Raw genomic sequence first — 16,909 nt, 5'->3', positions numbered from 1 at the left:
GTGCACCAAGCTCTCCCAGGGTCACGAGAGGTGTCCACCCCTCCCAGTAAGTGCACCAAGCTCTCCCAGGGTCACGAGAGGTGTCCACCCCTCCCAGGGTCACGAGAGGTGTCCACCCCTCCCAGGGTCACGAGAGGTGTCCACCCCTCCCAGTAAGTGCACCAAGCTCTCCCAGGGTCACGAGAGGTGTCCACCCCTCCCAGGGTCACGAGAGGTGTCCACCCCTCTCAGTAAGTGCACCAAGCTCTCCCAGGGTCACGAGAGGTGTCCACCCCTCCCAGGGTCACGAGAGGTGTCCACCCCTCCCAGGGTCACGAGAGGTGTCCACCCCTCCCAGGGTCACGAGAGGTGTCCACCCCTCCTCCCAGGGTCACGAGAGGTGTCCACCCCTCCCAGGGTCACGAGAGGTGTCCACCCCTCCCAGGGTCACGAGAGGTGTCCACCCCTCCTCCCAGGGTCACGAGAGGTGTCCACCCCTCCCAGTAAGTGCACCAAGCTCTCCCAGGGTCACGAGAGGTGTCCACCCCTCCCAGTAAGTGCACCAAGCTCTCCCAGGGTCACGAGAGGTGTCCACCCCTCCCAGTAAGTGCACCAAGCTCTCCCAGGGTCACGAGAGGTGTCCACTCCTCCCAGGGTCACGAGAGGTGTCCACCCCTCCCAGTAAGTGCACCAAGCTCTCCCAGGGTCACGAGAGGTGTCCACCCCTCCCAGTAAGTGCACCAAGCTCTCCCAGGGTCACGAGAGGTGTCCACTCCTCCCAGGGTCACGAGAGGTGTCCACCCCTCCCAGTAAGTGCACCAAGCTCTCCCAGGGTCACGAGAGGTGTCCACCCCTCCCAGTAAGTGCACCAAGCTCTCCCAGGGTCACGAGAGGTGTCCACTCCTCCCAGGGTCACGAGAGGTGTCCACCCCTCCCAGTAAGTGCACCAAGCTCTCCCAGGGTCACGAGAGGTGTCCACCCCTCCCAGGGTCACGAGAGGTGTCCACCCCTCCCAGGGTCACGAGAGGTGTCCACCCCTCCCAGGGTCACGAGAGGTGTCCACCCCTCCTCCCAGGGTCACGAGAGGTGTCCACCCCTCCCAGGGTCACGAGAGGTGTCCACCCCTCCTCCCAGGGTCACGAGAGGTGTCCACCCCTCCTCCCAGGGTCACGAGAGGTGTCCACCCCTCCCAGGGTCACGAGAGGTGTCCACCCCTCCTCCCAGGGTCACGAGAGGTGTCCACCCCTCCTCCCAGGGTCACGAGAGGTGTGCACCCCTCCCAGTAAGTGCACCAATCAGCTTTAAACACAATTGTTATCAAATAAAACATTTCTCTGGTGTTTATAATAAAAATGTTAAAGTAACCACATTTTATTTAGAGAAGCTAATTAACACCGACGAAAACTTTTCTTCTGTGAAATTACATCAATATTTTTTGTTGTGTGTCTGGGTGGACCCGACACGACGACGACAAGACGACGTCCAAGAGACGACGACGACCCCGAGACGACGACCCCAAGACGACGACCCTGAGACGACGACCCGACACGATGACCAAGAGACGACGACCCCAAGACGACGTCCAAGAGACGACGACGACCCCGAGACGACGACCACGAGACGACGACGACCCCGAGACGACGACCACGAGACGACGACGACCCCGAGACGACGACGACCCCGAGACGACGACCACGAGACGACGACCCCGAGACGACGTCCAAGAGACGACGACGACCCCGAGACGACGACGACCCCGAGACGACGACCACGAGACGACGACCCCGAGACGACGACCTGTAAGGACCCGACAGTGTTCACCCATCTTCAGTGTTTTTGGTGCAGTCAGGATGCCTCTTGTTATAGGAAGAGTTGGAGACAGAAGGATGGTGGTGGTTGTGGTGGTGGCAACTGTTGTGGTGGTGGTTGTGATGGTGGTAACTGTTGTGGTGGTGGTTGTGGTGGTGGCAACTGTTGTGGTGGTGGTTGTGATGGTGGCAACTGTTGTGGTGGTGGTTGTGGTGGTGGCAACTGTTGTGGTGGTGGTTGTGATGGTGGCAACTGTTGTGGTGGTGGTTGTGGTGGTGGCAACTGTTGTGGTGGTGGCAACTGTTGTGGTGGTGGTTGTAGTGGTAGTAACTGTTGTGGTGGTGGTTGTGATGGTGGCAACTGTTGTGGTGGTGGTTGTGATGGTGGCAACTGTTGTGGTGGTGGTTGTAGTGGTAGTAACTGTTGTGGTGGTGGTTGTGATGGTGGCAACTGTTGTGGTGGTGGTTGTGATGGTGGCAACTGTTGTGGTGGTGGTTGTAGTGGTAGTAACTGTTGTGGTGGTGGTTGTGATGGTGGCAACTGTTGTGGTGGTGGTTGTAGTGGTAGTAACTGTTGTGGTGGTGGTTGTGATGGTGGCAACTGTTGTGGTGGTGGTTGTAGTGGTAGTAACTGTTGTGGTGGTGGTTGTGATGGTGGCAACTGTTGTGGTGGTGGTTGTGATGGTGGCAACTGTTGTGGTGGTGGTTGTGATGGTAGTAACTGTTGTGGTGGTGGTTGTGATGGTGGCAACTGTTGTGGTGGTGGTTGTGATGGTGGCAACTGTTGTGGTGGTGGTTGTGATGGTGGCAACTGTTGTGGTGGTGGTTGTGATGGTAGTAACTGTTGTGGTGGTGGTTGTGATGGTGGCAACTGTTGTGGTGGTGGTTGTGATGGTGGCAACTGTTGTGGTGGTGGTTGTGGTGGTGGCAACTGTTGTGGTGGTGGTTGTGATGGTGGCAACTGTTGTGGTGGTGGTTGTGATGGTGGCAACTGTTGTGGTGGTGGTTGTGATGGTGGCAACTGTTGTGGTGGTGGTTGTGATGGTAGTAACTGTTGTGGTGGTGGTTGTGATGGTGGCAACTGTTGTGGTGGTGGTTGTGATGGTGGCAACTGTTGTGGTGGTGGTTGTGATGGTGGCAACTGTTGTGGTGGTGGTTGTGATGGTAGTAACTGTTGTGGTGGTGGTTGTGATGGTGGCAACTGTTGTGGTGGTGGTTGTGATGGTGGCAACTGTTGTGGTGGTGGTTGTGGTGGTGGCAACTGTTGTGGTGGTGGTTGTGATGGTGGCAACTGTTGTGGTGGTGGTTGTGATGGTGGCAACTGTTGTGGTGGTGGTTGTGATGGTGGCAACTGTTGTGGTGGTGGTTGTGATGGTGGCAACTGTTGTGGTGGTGGTTGTGATGGTGGCAACTGTTGTGGTGGTGGTTGTGATGGTGGCAACTGTTGTGGTGGTGGTTGTGGTGGTGGCAACTGTTGTGGTGGTGGTTGTGATGGTGGCAACTGTTGTGGTGGTGGTTGTGATGGTGGCAACTGTTGTGGTGGTGGTTGTGATGGTGGCAACTGTTGTAGGGGTGGTTGTGATGGTGACAACTGTTGTGGTGGTGGTTGTGGTGGTGGCAACTGTTGTGGTGGTGGTTGTGATGGTGGCAACTGTTGTGGTGGTGGTTGTGGTGGTGGCAACTGTTGTGGTGGTGGTTGTGATGGTGGCAACTGTTGTAGGGGTGGTTGTGATGGTGGCAACTGTTGTGGTGGTGGTTGTGGTGGTGGCAACTGTTGTGGTGGTGGTTGTGATGGTGGCAACTGTTGTGGTGGTGGTTGTGGTGGTGGCAACTGTTGTGGTGGTGGTTGTGATGGTGGCAACTGTTGTGGTGGTGGTTGTGGTGGTGGCAACTGTTGTGGTGGTGGTTGTGATGGTGGCAACTGTTGTGGTGGTGGTTGTGATGGTGGCAACTGTTGTGGTGGTGGTTGTGATGGTGGCAACTGTTGTGGTGGTGGTTGTGATGGTGGCAACTGTTGTGGTGGTGGTTGTGATGGTGGCAACTGTTGTGGTGGTGGTTGTGATGGTGGCAACTGTTGTGGTGATGGTTGTGATGGTGGCAACTGTTGTGGTGGTGGTTGTGATGGTGGTAACTGTTGTGGTGGTGGTTGTGGTGGTGGCAACTGTTGTGGTGGTGGTTGTGATGGTGGCAACTGTTGTGGTGATGGTTGTGATGGTGGCAACTGTTGTGGTGGTGGTTGTGATGGTGGCAACTGTTGTGGTGGTGGTTGTGGTGGTGGTAACTGTTGTGGTGGTGGTTGTGATGGTGGTAACTGTTGTGGTGGTGGTTGTGGTGGTGGCAACTGTTGTGGTGGTGGTTGTGATGGTGGTAACTGTTGTGGTGGTGGTTGTGGTGGTGGCAACTGTTGTGGTGGTGGTTGTGATGGTGGCAACTGTTGTAGGGGTGGTTGTGATGGTGGCAAGTGTTGTGGTGGTGGTTGTGGTGGTGGCAACTGTTGTGGTGGTGGTTGTGATGGTGGCAACTGTTGAGGTGGTGGCAACTGTTGTGGTGGTGGTTGTGATGGTGGCAACTGTTGTGGTGGTGGTTGTGATGGTGGCAACTGTTGTGGTGGTGGTTGTGATGGTGGCAACTGTTGTGGTGGTGGTTGTGATGGTGGTAACTGTTGTGGTGGTGGTTGTGGTGGTGGCAACTGTTGTGGTGGTGGTTGTGATGGTGGCAACTGTTGTAGAGGTGGTTGTGATGGTGGCAACTGTTGTGGTGGTGGTTGTGGTGGTGGCAACTGTTGTGGTGGTGGTTGTGATGGTGGCAACTGTTGTGGTGGTGGTTGTGGTGGTGGTAACTGTTGTGGTGGTGGTTGTGATGGTGGCAACTGTTGTGGTGGTGGTTGTGATGGTGGCAACTGTTGTGGTGGTGGTTGTGATGGTGGCAACTGTTGTGGTGGTGGTTGTGATGGTGGCAACTGTTGTGGTGGTGGTTGTGATGGTGGCAACTGTTGTGGTGGTGGTTGTGGTGGTGGCAACTGTTGTGGTGGTGGTTGTGATGGTGGCAACTGTTGTGGTGGTGGTTGTGATGGTGGCAACTGTTGTGGTGGTGGTTGTGATGGTGGCAACTGTTGTCGGGGTGGTTGTGATGGTGGCAACTGTTGTGGTGGTGGTTGTGGTGGTGGCAACTGTTGTGGTGGTGGTTGTGATGGTGGCAACTGTTGTGGTGGTGGTTGTGGTGGTGGCAACTGTTGTGGTGGTGGTTGTGATGGTGGCAACTGTTGTAGGGGTGGTTGTGATGGTGGCAACTGTTGTGGTGGTGGCAACTGTTGTGGTGGTGGTTGTGATGGTGGCAACTGTTGTGGTGGTGGTTGTGGTGGTGGCAACTGTTGTGGTGGTGGTTGTGATGGTGGCAACTGTTGTGGTGGTGGTTGTGGTGGTGGCAACTGTTGTGGTGGTGGTTGTGATGGTGGCAACTGTTGTGGTGGTGGTTGTGGTGGTGGCAACTGTTGTGGTGGTGGTTGTGATGGTGGCAACTGTTGTGGTGGTGGTTGTGATGGTGGCAACTGTTGTGGTGGTGGTTGTGATGGTGGCAACTGTTGTGGTGGTGGTTGTGATGGTGGTAACTGTTGTGGTGGTGGTTGTGATGGTGGCAACTGTTGTGGTGGTGGTTGTGATGGTGGCAACTGTTGTGGTGGTGGTTGTGATGGTGGCAACTGTTGTGGTGGTGGTTGTGATGGTGGCAACTGTTGTGGTGGTGGTTGTGATGGTGGCAACTGTTGTGGTGGTGGTTGTGGTGGTGGCAACTGTTGTGGTGGTGGTTGTGATGGTGGCAACTGTTGTGGTGGTGGTTGTGATGGTGGCAACTGTTGTGGTGGTGGTTGTGATGGTGGCAACTGTTGTGGTGGTGGTTGTGATGGTGGTAACTGTTGTGGTGGTGGTTGTGATGGTGGCAACTGTTGTGGTGGTGGTTGTGATGGTGGCAACTGTTGTGGTGGTGGTTGTGATGGTGGCAACTGTTGTGGTGGTGGTTGTGATGGTGGCAACTGTTGTGGTGGTGGTTGTGATGGTGGCAACTGTTGTGGTGGTGGTTGTGATGGTGGCAACTGTTGTGGTGGTGGTTGTGATGGTGGCAACTGTTGTGGTGGTGGTTGTGATGGTGGTAACTGTTGTGGTGGTGGTTGTGATGGTGGCAACTGTTGTGGTGGTGGTTGTGATGGTGGCAACTGTTGTGGTGGTGGTTGTGATGGTGGCAACTGTTGTGGTGGTGGTTGTGATGGTGGCAACTGTTGTGGTCGTGGTTGTGATGGTGGCAACTGTTGTAGGGGTGGTTGTGATGGTGGCAACTGTTGTGGTGGTGGTTGTGGTGGTGGTAACTGTTGTGGTGGTGGTTGTGGTGGTGGCAACTGTTGTGGTGGTGGTTGTGATGGTGGCAACTGTTGTGGTGGTGGTTGTGATGGTGGCAACTGTTGTAGGGGTGGTTGTGATGGTGGCAACTGTTGTGGTGGTGGTTGTGGTGGTGGTAACTGTTGTGGTGGTGGTTGTGGTGGTGGCAACTGTTGTGGTGGTGGTTGTGATGGTGGTAACTGTTGTGGTGGTGGTTGTGATGGTGGCAACTGTTGTGGTGGTGGTTGTGATGGTGGCAACTGTTGTGGTGGTGGTTGTGGTGGTGGTAACTGTTGTGGTGGTGGTTGTGGTGGTGGCAACTGTTGTGGTGGTGGTTGTGATGGTGGTAACTGTTGTGGTGGTGGTTGTGGTGGTGGCAACTGTTGTGGTGGTGGTTGTGATGGTGGCAACTGTTGTGGTGGTGGTTGTGATGGTGGTTGTGATGGTGGCAACTGTTGTGGTGGTGGTTGTGATGGTGGCAACTGTTGTGGTGGTGGTTGTGGTGGTGGTAACTGTTGTGGTGGTGGTTGTGATGGTGGCAACTGTTGTGGTGGTGGTTGTGATGGTGGTAACTGTTGTGGTGGTGGTTGTGATGGTGGCAACTGTTGTGGTGGTGGTTGTGATGGTGGTAACTGTTGTGGTGGTGGTTGTGATGGTGGCAACTGTTGTGGTGGTGGTTGTGATGGTGGTAACTGTTGTGGTGGTGCTTGTGATGGTGGTAACTGTTGTGGTGGTGGTTGTGATGGTGGCAACTGTTGTAGGGGTGGTTGTGATGGTGGTGGTTGTGATGGTGGTAACTGTTGTGGTGGTGGTTGTGATGGTGGCAACTGTTGTAGGGGTGGTTGTGATGGTGGCAACTGTTGTAGGGGTGGTTGTGATTGTTGAGATGTGAACAACAGTTCTGTTTACCATCATTGTAAGGTCAATGCCTGGGACACCTGGGTGGACAAGGCCTCCCAGGACGGGTCGAGGCCTACACGAGTCCTCTTGTCCAGAAGGTGGAGAGAATGTTTTTCACTCTATTGAAGTTGACAGTGAACGCTCAAGCGTCGAGCTCAGTGCTACTTCATATTAAGCTTCACAACGTGGAGTAAGCTTGAGACAAGCTTAGGTTCTGTTACTTTACTGGTTGTCTGCTGTGTTAGACTCTGCTCCTGGTTCCCCTTTGTCATGTACGAAGCAAACTTGAGCCAGACACGTCCAGTTCAGAGTCAACACAAGTAATATACCACTTAATTAGATCCCTGTCCTCATATTGTGTTGAATACTTGTCAATATCTGTATTATCTTAGGAGGAAATGACATCAGCTGAGGTCCACCCCAGGCAGAGCCGAGGCCCACCCCAGGCAGAGGTAAGGCCCACCCCAGACAGAGCTGAGGCCCACCCGAGACAGAGCTGAGGCCCACCCCAGGCAGAGCTGAGGCCCACCCCAGGCAGAGCTGAGGCCCACCCCAGACAGAGCCGAGGTCCACCCCAGACAGAGCTAAGGCCCACCCCAGGCAGAGCTGAGGCCCACCCCAGGCAGAGCTGAGGCCCACCCCAGGCAGAGCTGAGGCCCACCCCAGACAGAGCCGAGGTCCACCCCAGACAGAGCTGAGGCCCACCCCAGACAGAGCTGAGGCCCACCCCAGACAGAGCTAAGGCCCACCCCAGGCAGATATTGCTCCCAGTTTGTGTTTAATAAACTATTCAGCAGCCATTATTTCCTCTTTGTATTAATTAGTAAATGTTAAAGTTCACTTATCAGGGTGGGCTTCGTGCTGTACCGCGCCAGGTCTTTGTCTCTCTCCCTTCCCCCCCCCCTACCCCCCTCTCCGGTTCATAACAATGACATGCATCTTTTTCCTTTAATGGTGTTCCTTAAGAATTACACAAATATTCCATTCAGAAATTTCTGGGAAATGTGTAGTGGAGCTGGTGCTACGATCGACCCCCCAGCTCGACGAACACCACATGTGCGTACAGGTGTGTGCCGTGTGTACCGTGTGTGCCGTGTGTACCGTGTGAGCCGTGTGTGCTGCCGTGTGGAGCACACACGGCGCCCTAGTGTCGCTATCCCTGCACAATCACCCTGGCCAACGACCCAGTGTTCGACTCCCAAGCCAGGGTTCAGTCTCAATTTATAACACGGATTAATCTGGCTCGTGAAGATCCGCCCAGATATGACGAGGGTGGTAGAGGGGGGGGGGGGGGAGGGGGAGGATATAGTTGATATGTATCCTCACGGGGGAGATCATTCTCCCCAGCCTCCAACACGGGGGAGATCACCCTCCCCAGCCTCCAACACGGGGGAGATCACCCTCCCCAGCCTCCAACACGGGGGAGATCACCCTCCCCAGCCTCCAACACGGGGGAGATCACCCTCCCCAGCCTCCAACACGGGGGGAGATTACCCTCCCCAGCCTCCAACACCGGGGAGATCACCCTCCCCAGCCTCCAACACGGGGGAGATCACCCTCCCCAGCCTCCAACACCGGGGAGATCACCCTCCCCAGCCTCCAACACGGGGGAGATCACCCTCCCCAGCCTCCAACACCGGGAAGATCGCCCTCCCCAGCCTCCAACACGGGGGAGATCACCCTCCCCAGCCTCCAACACGGGGGAGATCACCCTCCCCAGCCTCCAACACGGGGGAGATCACCCTCCCCAGCCTCCAACACGGGGGGAGATCATTCTCCCCAGCCTCCAACACGGGGGAGATCATTCTCCCCAGCCTCCAACACGGGGGAGATCACCCTCCCCAGCCTCCAACACGGGGGAGATCACCCTCCCCAGCCTCCAACACGGGGGAGATCACCCTCCCCAGCCTCCAACACGGGGGAGATCACCCTCCCCAGCCTTCAACACGGGGGAGATCACCCTCCCCAGCCTGCAACACGGGGGGAGATCATTCTCCCCAGCCTCCAACACGGGGGAGATCACCCTCCCCAGCCTCCAACACGGGGGAGATCACCCTCCCCAGCCTCCAACACGGGGGGAGATCACCCTCCCCAGCCTCCAACACGGGGGGAGATCATTCTCCCCAGCCTCCAACACGGGGGAGATCATTCTCCCCAGCCTCCAACACGGGGGAGATCACCCTCCCCAGCCTCCAACACGGGGGAGATCACCCTCCCCAGCCTCCAACACGGGGGAGATCACCCTCCCCAGCCTTCAACACGGGGGAGATCACCCTCCCCAGCCTGCAACACGGGGGGAGATCATTCTCCCCAGCCTCCAACACGGGGGAGATCACCCTCCCCAGCCTCCAACACGGGGGAGATCACCCTCCCCAGCCTCCAACACGGGGGGAGATCACCCTCCCCAGCCTGCAACACGGGGGGAGATCATTCTCCCCAGCCTCCAACACGGGGGAGATCACCCTCCCCAGCCTCCAACACGGGGGAGATTACCCTCCCCAGCCACCAACACGGGGGAGATCACCCTCCCCAGCCTCCAACACGGGGGGAGATCACCCTCCCCAGCCTGCAACACGGGGGGAGATCATTCTCCCCAGCCTCCAACACGGGGGAGATCACCCTCCCCAGCCTCCAACACGGGGGAGATTACCCTCCCCAGCCACCAACACGGGGGAGATCACCCTCCCCAGCCTCCAACACGGGGGAGATCACCCTCCCCAGCCTCCAACACGGGGGGAGATCATTCTCCCCAGCCTCCAACACGGGGGAGATCACCCTCCCCAGCCTCCAACACGGGGGAGATCACCCTCCCCAGCCTCCAACACGGGGGGAGATCACCCTCCCCAGCCTGCAACACGGGGGGAGATCATTCTCCCCAGCCTCCAACACGGGGGAGATCACCCTCCCCAGCCTCCAACACGGGGGAGATCACCCTCCCCAGCCTCCAACACGGGGGAGATCACCCTCCCCAGCCTTCAACACGGGGGAGATCACCCTCCCCAGCCTGCAACACGGGGGGAGATCATTCTCCCCAGCCTCCAACACGGGGGAGATCACCCTCCCCAGCCTCCAACACGGGGGAGATCACCCTCCCCAGCCTCCAACACGGGGGGAGATCACCCTCCCCAGCCTGCAACACGGGGGGAGATCATTCTCCCCAGCCTCCAACACGGGGGAGATCACCCTCCCCAGCCTCCAACACGGGGGAGATTACCCTCCCCAGCCACCAACACGGGGGAGATCACCCTCCCCAGCCTCCAACACGGGGGGAGATCACCCTCCCCAGCCTGCAACACGGGGGGAGATCATTCTCCCCAGCCTCCAACACGGGGGAGATCACCCTCCCCAGCCTCCAACACGGGGGGAGATTACCCTCCCCAGCCACCAACACGGGGGAGATCACCCTCCAGTACGGGGGAGATGAGGTCATGAGAGCGGGCGTGCTCGGGGTGCTCATAATAAAGGGTGTGAGGGAGGAGGACTATAAGGCCAGGCTTGAGTGCCGGCACCCAAGAACACCCGCACACCTTATTGATCACTCCCGTATTTACCTCCCACTCCTTTATCTCCTCTCTCTAGTCTTCTCTCTTCTTCCATAACTCTCCCTCTCTTCCTCCCTCTCTTCCTCCCTCTCTCCTCCCTCCCCACAGGCCAACTACCACAATTCCCCGCTCGCTTGCCCGCACCTTTACTCTCACGAAATAGTCCTAAGGTTTGCTACAGGAGTAATCCGTGAACTTATAAACCGAGCTACAAGCAGTCGATGGACCAAGGCGCCAAAGCTCCACCCCCGCAAGCACAGCTAGGTGAGGACACATAGGCGAGTTCGAGGAAACACACATAACTGAACCATATCTCGTTCAGAACGAGAAGGGAAGGTGGCGTCATGATTACGACATAAAAGATTCTTAGAGGTATTGACAGAATAGACAGAGGCGAAATGTTTATCAGTGGCAGGAGGCGAGGAGGAGCAACGGTCATGTAAGGAATCTTACTTCGCTGTGAAGCTGAGGCGAGAGGAACGTCTCTTATGTAACCCTCACAGCACACACCCGCATATGACGACCACGGTGCCCGCTCACTGTAGCCCGAGGCGTGAACACCGTAGCCAGAGGCGTGAACACCGTAGATAGTAAGGGGACTTGTGTTCACGGCAGGTTAGTGAGGCTGAGCCACTACCAGAATACTCAGATTGTAAATTCTGTGATAAACCTTTAATGCATTCACTAGAACACTATATTGATGAATGTGAAGCCGTAAAGGACTTTAGACCTCCTGGCCTATTGTACCACCAACTGTGTAACTATGTCATTGACTCAGGTGTTCTGGACGACATCCTAACAATTTACCCAAAATTTGCTTGTCCATTTTAAAGAATGAAGAACAATTTTTATTTTTATTTATATTACTTCTAAGCTGCATCACTTATGAACCCATCCCTGCCCTTGTGTGGCAGTGCACATCCCTGCCCTTGTGTGGCAGTACACAGTAGAAAGTTGTTTTCACATATTCATACATTAAAACATTGATTGTAACCATGATATATATGTGCTTCAGCCTACAGTTTAGACCTATTGTCTTATGTATGACCCTCTGTCCTGCGTGACAGTCAATACCAGCATTATCCTCACTTTAATAACTATCAAAATCCTCAGATTAGGCAAAATTGTAATTAATTTTGTCAATAAAGATGTTAATAATAAAAAAAATCAGAACCTTCCCAGATGAATCAGTACTTAAGAATATGATACAAGTATTTATTTTTAACTGATCTATAATTGTCATCTGTTTACGCGGGTGTGTTGAGGAGACTGTGTACACGGGGCGGCTACTGGTGTGTTGAGGAGACTGTGTACACGGGGCGGCTACTGGTGTGTTGAGGAGACTGTGTACACGGGGCGGCTACTGGTGTGTTGAGGAGACTGTGTACACGGGGCGGCTACTGGTGTGTTGAGGAGACTGTGTACACGGGGCGGCTACTGGTGTGTTGAGGAGACTGTGTACACGGGGCGGCTACTGGTGTGTTGAGGAGACTGTGTACACGGGGCGGCTACTGGTGTGTTGAGGAGACTGTGTACACGGGGCGGCTACTGGCGTGTTGAGGAGACTGTGTACACGGGGCGGCTACTGGCGCTCAACACCAACTACAATATTTAACTGACTTCTGGGACCAGTTTGTCTCGCTCACATCTGACTGTCCTGATGTTTCTTCATGGCTGGGTGGTAGAGAGTGGCCGGCAACATCTTGGATCACGCTTCGAGTCCCGCTCGACTACTTCTAGCATTCCTACGTCTCAGCGAGAAGCAAAGAAGTGACAAGGGTCACTTTTAAAATAAACAAAAGCTTGGCACCGTTGCCGGGGACGCCGAGGACGATGGCAACCTTCCTGTCAGCGCCATCTGTTGGCTCACGGCGAAGCTATAGTGGAGTCCTGTGTAGTGCTGCGCCTGCGATACGACGCCTGTGTTAATGTATAGGACAACACGTAACTCAACGTGTGGGACACCGGGAGACAATTTGGGACAACGGGGGACAATTTGGGACACCGGGAGGCCAGTTCGGGACACCGGGAGGCCAGTTCGGGACACCGGGAGGCCAGTTTGGGACACCGGGAGGCCAGTTCGGGACACCGGGGTACATAACTCTTCCATCAAGAGTTATGTATTCTTCCCTGGAAGAATATGTAATAACAATACACGGAAATATTTACTGATAGAACTCAAAAAATTAACTTTACTGTGCAACATTTGAATCGACAACTGTTCTTAAATTATTTATATTTAGTGGTTGAGCAATGTATAAATATGTTAGGCTTTTGGACGCAAAACCATCTTACTTGGCCAAATTGGCAAGCTGAGGCGCGCTCAATAATGTTTTCTTACCGAAAACATTCGTGAATATCACGATATTAACCTAAAGTTGTTAACGTGACAATATTAAAATATGTTAATGATTGTCAGTGCTTACAATGGGTCAAATAATTAACACACGAGGTAAAGTTTAGGTATAATATGTACGTTTAAGTTAGATGAGGCTACTACCGCAGTATCTAAAAAAAATAATGAAAAAGCCTTGTTTAACAACTTTGCTTAAAAAGCGCGCGCGCGCACACACACACACACACAACCTGAGGTGCGTACGTATAAATATTATTACATACAAATAGTGCCAAGTACAAATAGTACAAATCTGTACCAAGTGGTACACTGAACTAACACTTTCCCCGGTGCCATATATGACATTTACAGGTGTGTAATTATATATTAACCCGAGGGACACTAGCCTAATGATAAATCTAAAACCTTTTTTTTCAATGGCAACCTATCAGTGCCAACTGGCAAGTGAGCTCTAGCTCTTCATGCGCAGCATCCTGGCCCGTATTACCTTGTACATATTAGAGTAAATGGGTCATATATGCTCAGAAAGTCGTGGCTGGAGGTGGCTCTCCCACCTTCATCCTTCAGTGTGACCCACGTGTTGACCCACGTGTTGACCCACATGTTGACCCACGTGTTGACCCACGTGTTGACCCGTCGTACAGTATTCCCTGACAGTCACTTATGCCTCCAGCCTCTACCCTCCCCCCCCCCTCCACGACCTCTCATACCTGCCCACCCTCCTAAGATAATAGTACTGACACCAACTATTGGAACGAACGTACAAAACAGGACTGTTGCAGCCACCAATGTCCCCCCCCCCCGTCTTGTACTACTAATTTTGTATAGTGGAGGAACACTTACACATGGAGGACGATCTTGGCTATAGGAACAATGTGTTGTATAGTAAATAAATTCCTCGTGTCTCTCCTCACTAGAAAAATCCCATTAGGATGAAGTCGACTCCGTGAGGTGGACGCCACCAGGGTGTGAGGTGGACGCCACCAGGGTGTGAGGTGGACGCCACCATGGTGTGAGGTGGACGCCACCATGGTGTGAGGTGGACGCCACCATGGTGTGAGGTGGACGCCACCATGGTGTGAGGTGGACGCCACCATGGTGTGTGGTGGACGCCACTAGGGTGTGAGGTGGAGGCCACCATGGTGTAAGGTGGACGCCACCAGGGTGTGAGGTGGACGCCACCATGGTGTGAGGTGGACGCCACCATGGTGTGAGGTGGACGCCACCATGGTGTGTGGTGGACGCCACCAGGGTGTAAGGTGGACGCCACCATGGTGTGAGGTGGACGCCACCATGGTGTGAGGTGGACGCCACCAGGGTGAGGTGGACATATAATGCCACAATAACACGGGGGGAACACTAGAGAACACGGACGCCATCACACTCTGGATTACTGCAGCGTAGAGAATGGTGATTACCCTAAAGCCTCAGTATTCACCTAGTTGTATTCACCTAGTTGGCCGTGCGGGGGTTGAACTCTGCTCTTTTGCCCCGCCTTTCAACTCTCAATCAACTGTTACTACTACCTCCCCCCCCCCCAGCACACGCACACACCCAGGAAGCAACCCGTAACAACTGTCTAACTCCCAGGTACCTTTTTAATGCTAGGTAACAGGGGCATCAGGGTTAAAGAAACTCTGCCCATTTGTTTCCCCCGGCGCTGGGAATCGAACCCGAACCCTCGGATAACGAGTCCAGAGCGCTGTCCATTCAGCCACAGGGCCCCCCAGTACGCCTCACTGTACTCGCCTAAGAGAGTTTCAAAAGTCAAGCGTTAACGGGACAGGTAGACAGCATACAGCAGTACCGGGACAGGAAGACAGCATACAGCAGTACCGGGACAGGAAGACAACACACAGCAGTACCGGGACAGGTAGACAGCATACAACAGTACCGGGACAGGAAGACAACATACAGCAGTACCGGGACAGGAAGACAGCATACAGCAGTACCGGGACAGGAAGACAGCATACAACAGTACCGGGACAGGAAGACAACACACAGCAGTACCGGGACAGGAAGACAGCATACAGCAGTACCGGGACAGGAAGACAACACACAGCAGTACCGGGACAGGAAGACAGCGTACAACAGTACCGGGACAGGAAGACAGCATACAGCAGTACCGGGACAGGTAGACAGCATACAACAGTACCGGGACAGGAAGACAGCATACAGCAGTACCGGGACAGGTAGACAGCATACAACAGTACCGGGACAGGTAGACAACATACAGCAGTACCGGGACAGGTAGACAGCATACAACAGTACCGGGACAGGTAGACAACATACAGCAGTACCGGGACAGGTAGACAACACACAGCAGTACCGGGACAGGAAGACAACATACAACAGTACCGGGACAGGTAGACAACACACAACAGTACCGGGACAGGTAGACAACACACAGCAGTACCGGGACAGGTAGACAACACACAGCAGTACCGGGACAGGAAGACAACACACAGCAGTACCGGGACAGGTAGACAACACACAGCAGTACCGGGACAGGTAGACAACACACAGCAGTACCGGAACAGGTAGACAGCATACAACAGTACCGGGACAGGAAGACAGCATACAGCAGTACCGGGACAGGTAGACAGCATACAACAGTACCGGGACAGGTAGACAACACACAGCAGTACCGGGACAGGTAGACAACATACAGCAGTACCGGGACAGGAAGACAACATACAGCAGTACCGGGACAGGAAGACAGCATACAGCAGTACCGGGACAGGTAGACAGCATACAGCAGTACCGGGACAGGTAGACAGCATACAACAGTACCGGGACAGGTAGACAACACACAGCAGTACCGGGACAGGAAGACAACATACAGCAGTACCGGGACAGGAAGACAGCATACAGCAGTACCGGGACAGGTAGACAACACACAGCAGTACCGGGACAGGTAGACAACATACAGCAGTACCGGGACAGGAAGACAACACACAGCAGTACCGGGACAGGTAGACAACACACAGCAGTACCGGGACAGGTAGACAACACACAGCAGTACCGGGACAGGAAGACAACACACAGCAGTACCGGGACAGGTAGACAACACACAGCAGTACCGGGACAGGTAGACAACACACAGCAGTACCGGGACAGGTAGACAACACACAGCAGTACCGGGACAGGAAGACAACACACAGCAGTACCGGGACAGGTAGACAACACACAGCAGTACCGGGACAGGTAGACAACACACAGCAGTACCGGGACAGGAAGACAACACACAGCAGTACCGGGACAGGTAGACAACATACAGCAGTACCGGGACAGGTAGACAACACACAGCAGTACCGGGACAGGAAGACAACATACAACAGTACCGGGACAGGTAGACAACACACAGCAGTACCGGGACAGGAAGACAACATACAACAGTACCGGGACAGGTAGACAACACACAGCAGTACCGGGACAGGTAGACAACATACAGCAGTACCGGGACAGGAAGACAGCATACAGCAGTACCGGGACAGGTAGACAGCATACAACAGTACCGGGACAGGTAGACAACACACAGCAGTACCGGGACAGGAAGACAGCATACAGCAGTACCGGGACAGGTAGACAACACACAGCAGTACCGGGACAGGAAGACAACATACAGCAGTACCGGGACAGGAAGACAGCATACAGCAGTACCGGGACAGGAAGACAACACACAGCAGTACCGGGACAGGTAGACAACATACAGCAGTACCGGGACAGGTAGACAGCATACAGCAGTACCGGGACAGGTAGACAACATGCAGCAGTACCGGGACAGGAAGACAGCATACAGCAGTACCGGGACAGGTAGACAACACACAGCAGTACCGGGACAGGAAGACAACATACAACAGTACCGGGACAGGTAGACAACACACAGCAGTACCGGGACAGGTAGACAACATACAGCAGTACCGGGACAGGTAGACAACACACAGCAGTACCGGG

The 16,909-nt window shown here is 54.6% G+C and overlaps 1 protein-coding gene across 1 annotated transcript in view; it reads right to left on the bottom strand.

Annotated features, from left to right (window-relative positions):
- Window positions 1-13,555, bottom strand: part of LOC138368246 (uncharacterized) — a gene marked incomplete at its 3' end in the record, with an annotated part of 16,343 nt that extends 2,788 nt beyond the window's left edge. The window contains exons 1-2 of the mRNA XM_069330798.1: window positions 13,440-13,555; window positions 1,404-1,776 (exon numbers count right to left, since the gene is read on the bottom strand). Coding sequence (XP_069186899.1) covers window positions 1,404-1,776; window positions 13,440-13,555 — 489 coding nt within the window. The remainder of the gene's footprint in view (window positions 1-1,403; window positions 1,777-13,439) is intronic.
- Between the last annotated feature and the right edge of the window lie 3,354 nt (window positions 13,556-16,909).

The sequence above is a fragment of the Procambarus clarkii genome, chromosome 24 (assembly GCF_040958095.1).
Source record: "Procambarus clarkii isolate CNS0578487 chromosome 24, FALCON_Pclarkii_2.0, whole genome shotgun sequence".
Lineage (NCBI taxonomy): Eukaryota > Metazoa > Arthropoda > Malacostraca > Decapoda > Cambaridae > Procambarus > Procambarus clarkii.
This window is presented reverse-complemented; position numbering and strand designations above follow the sequence as displayed.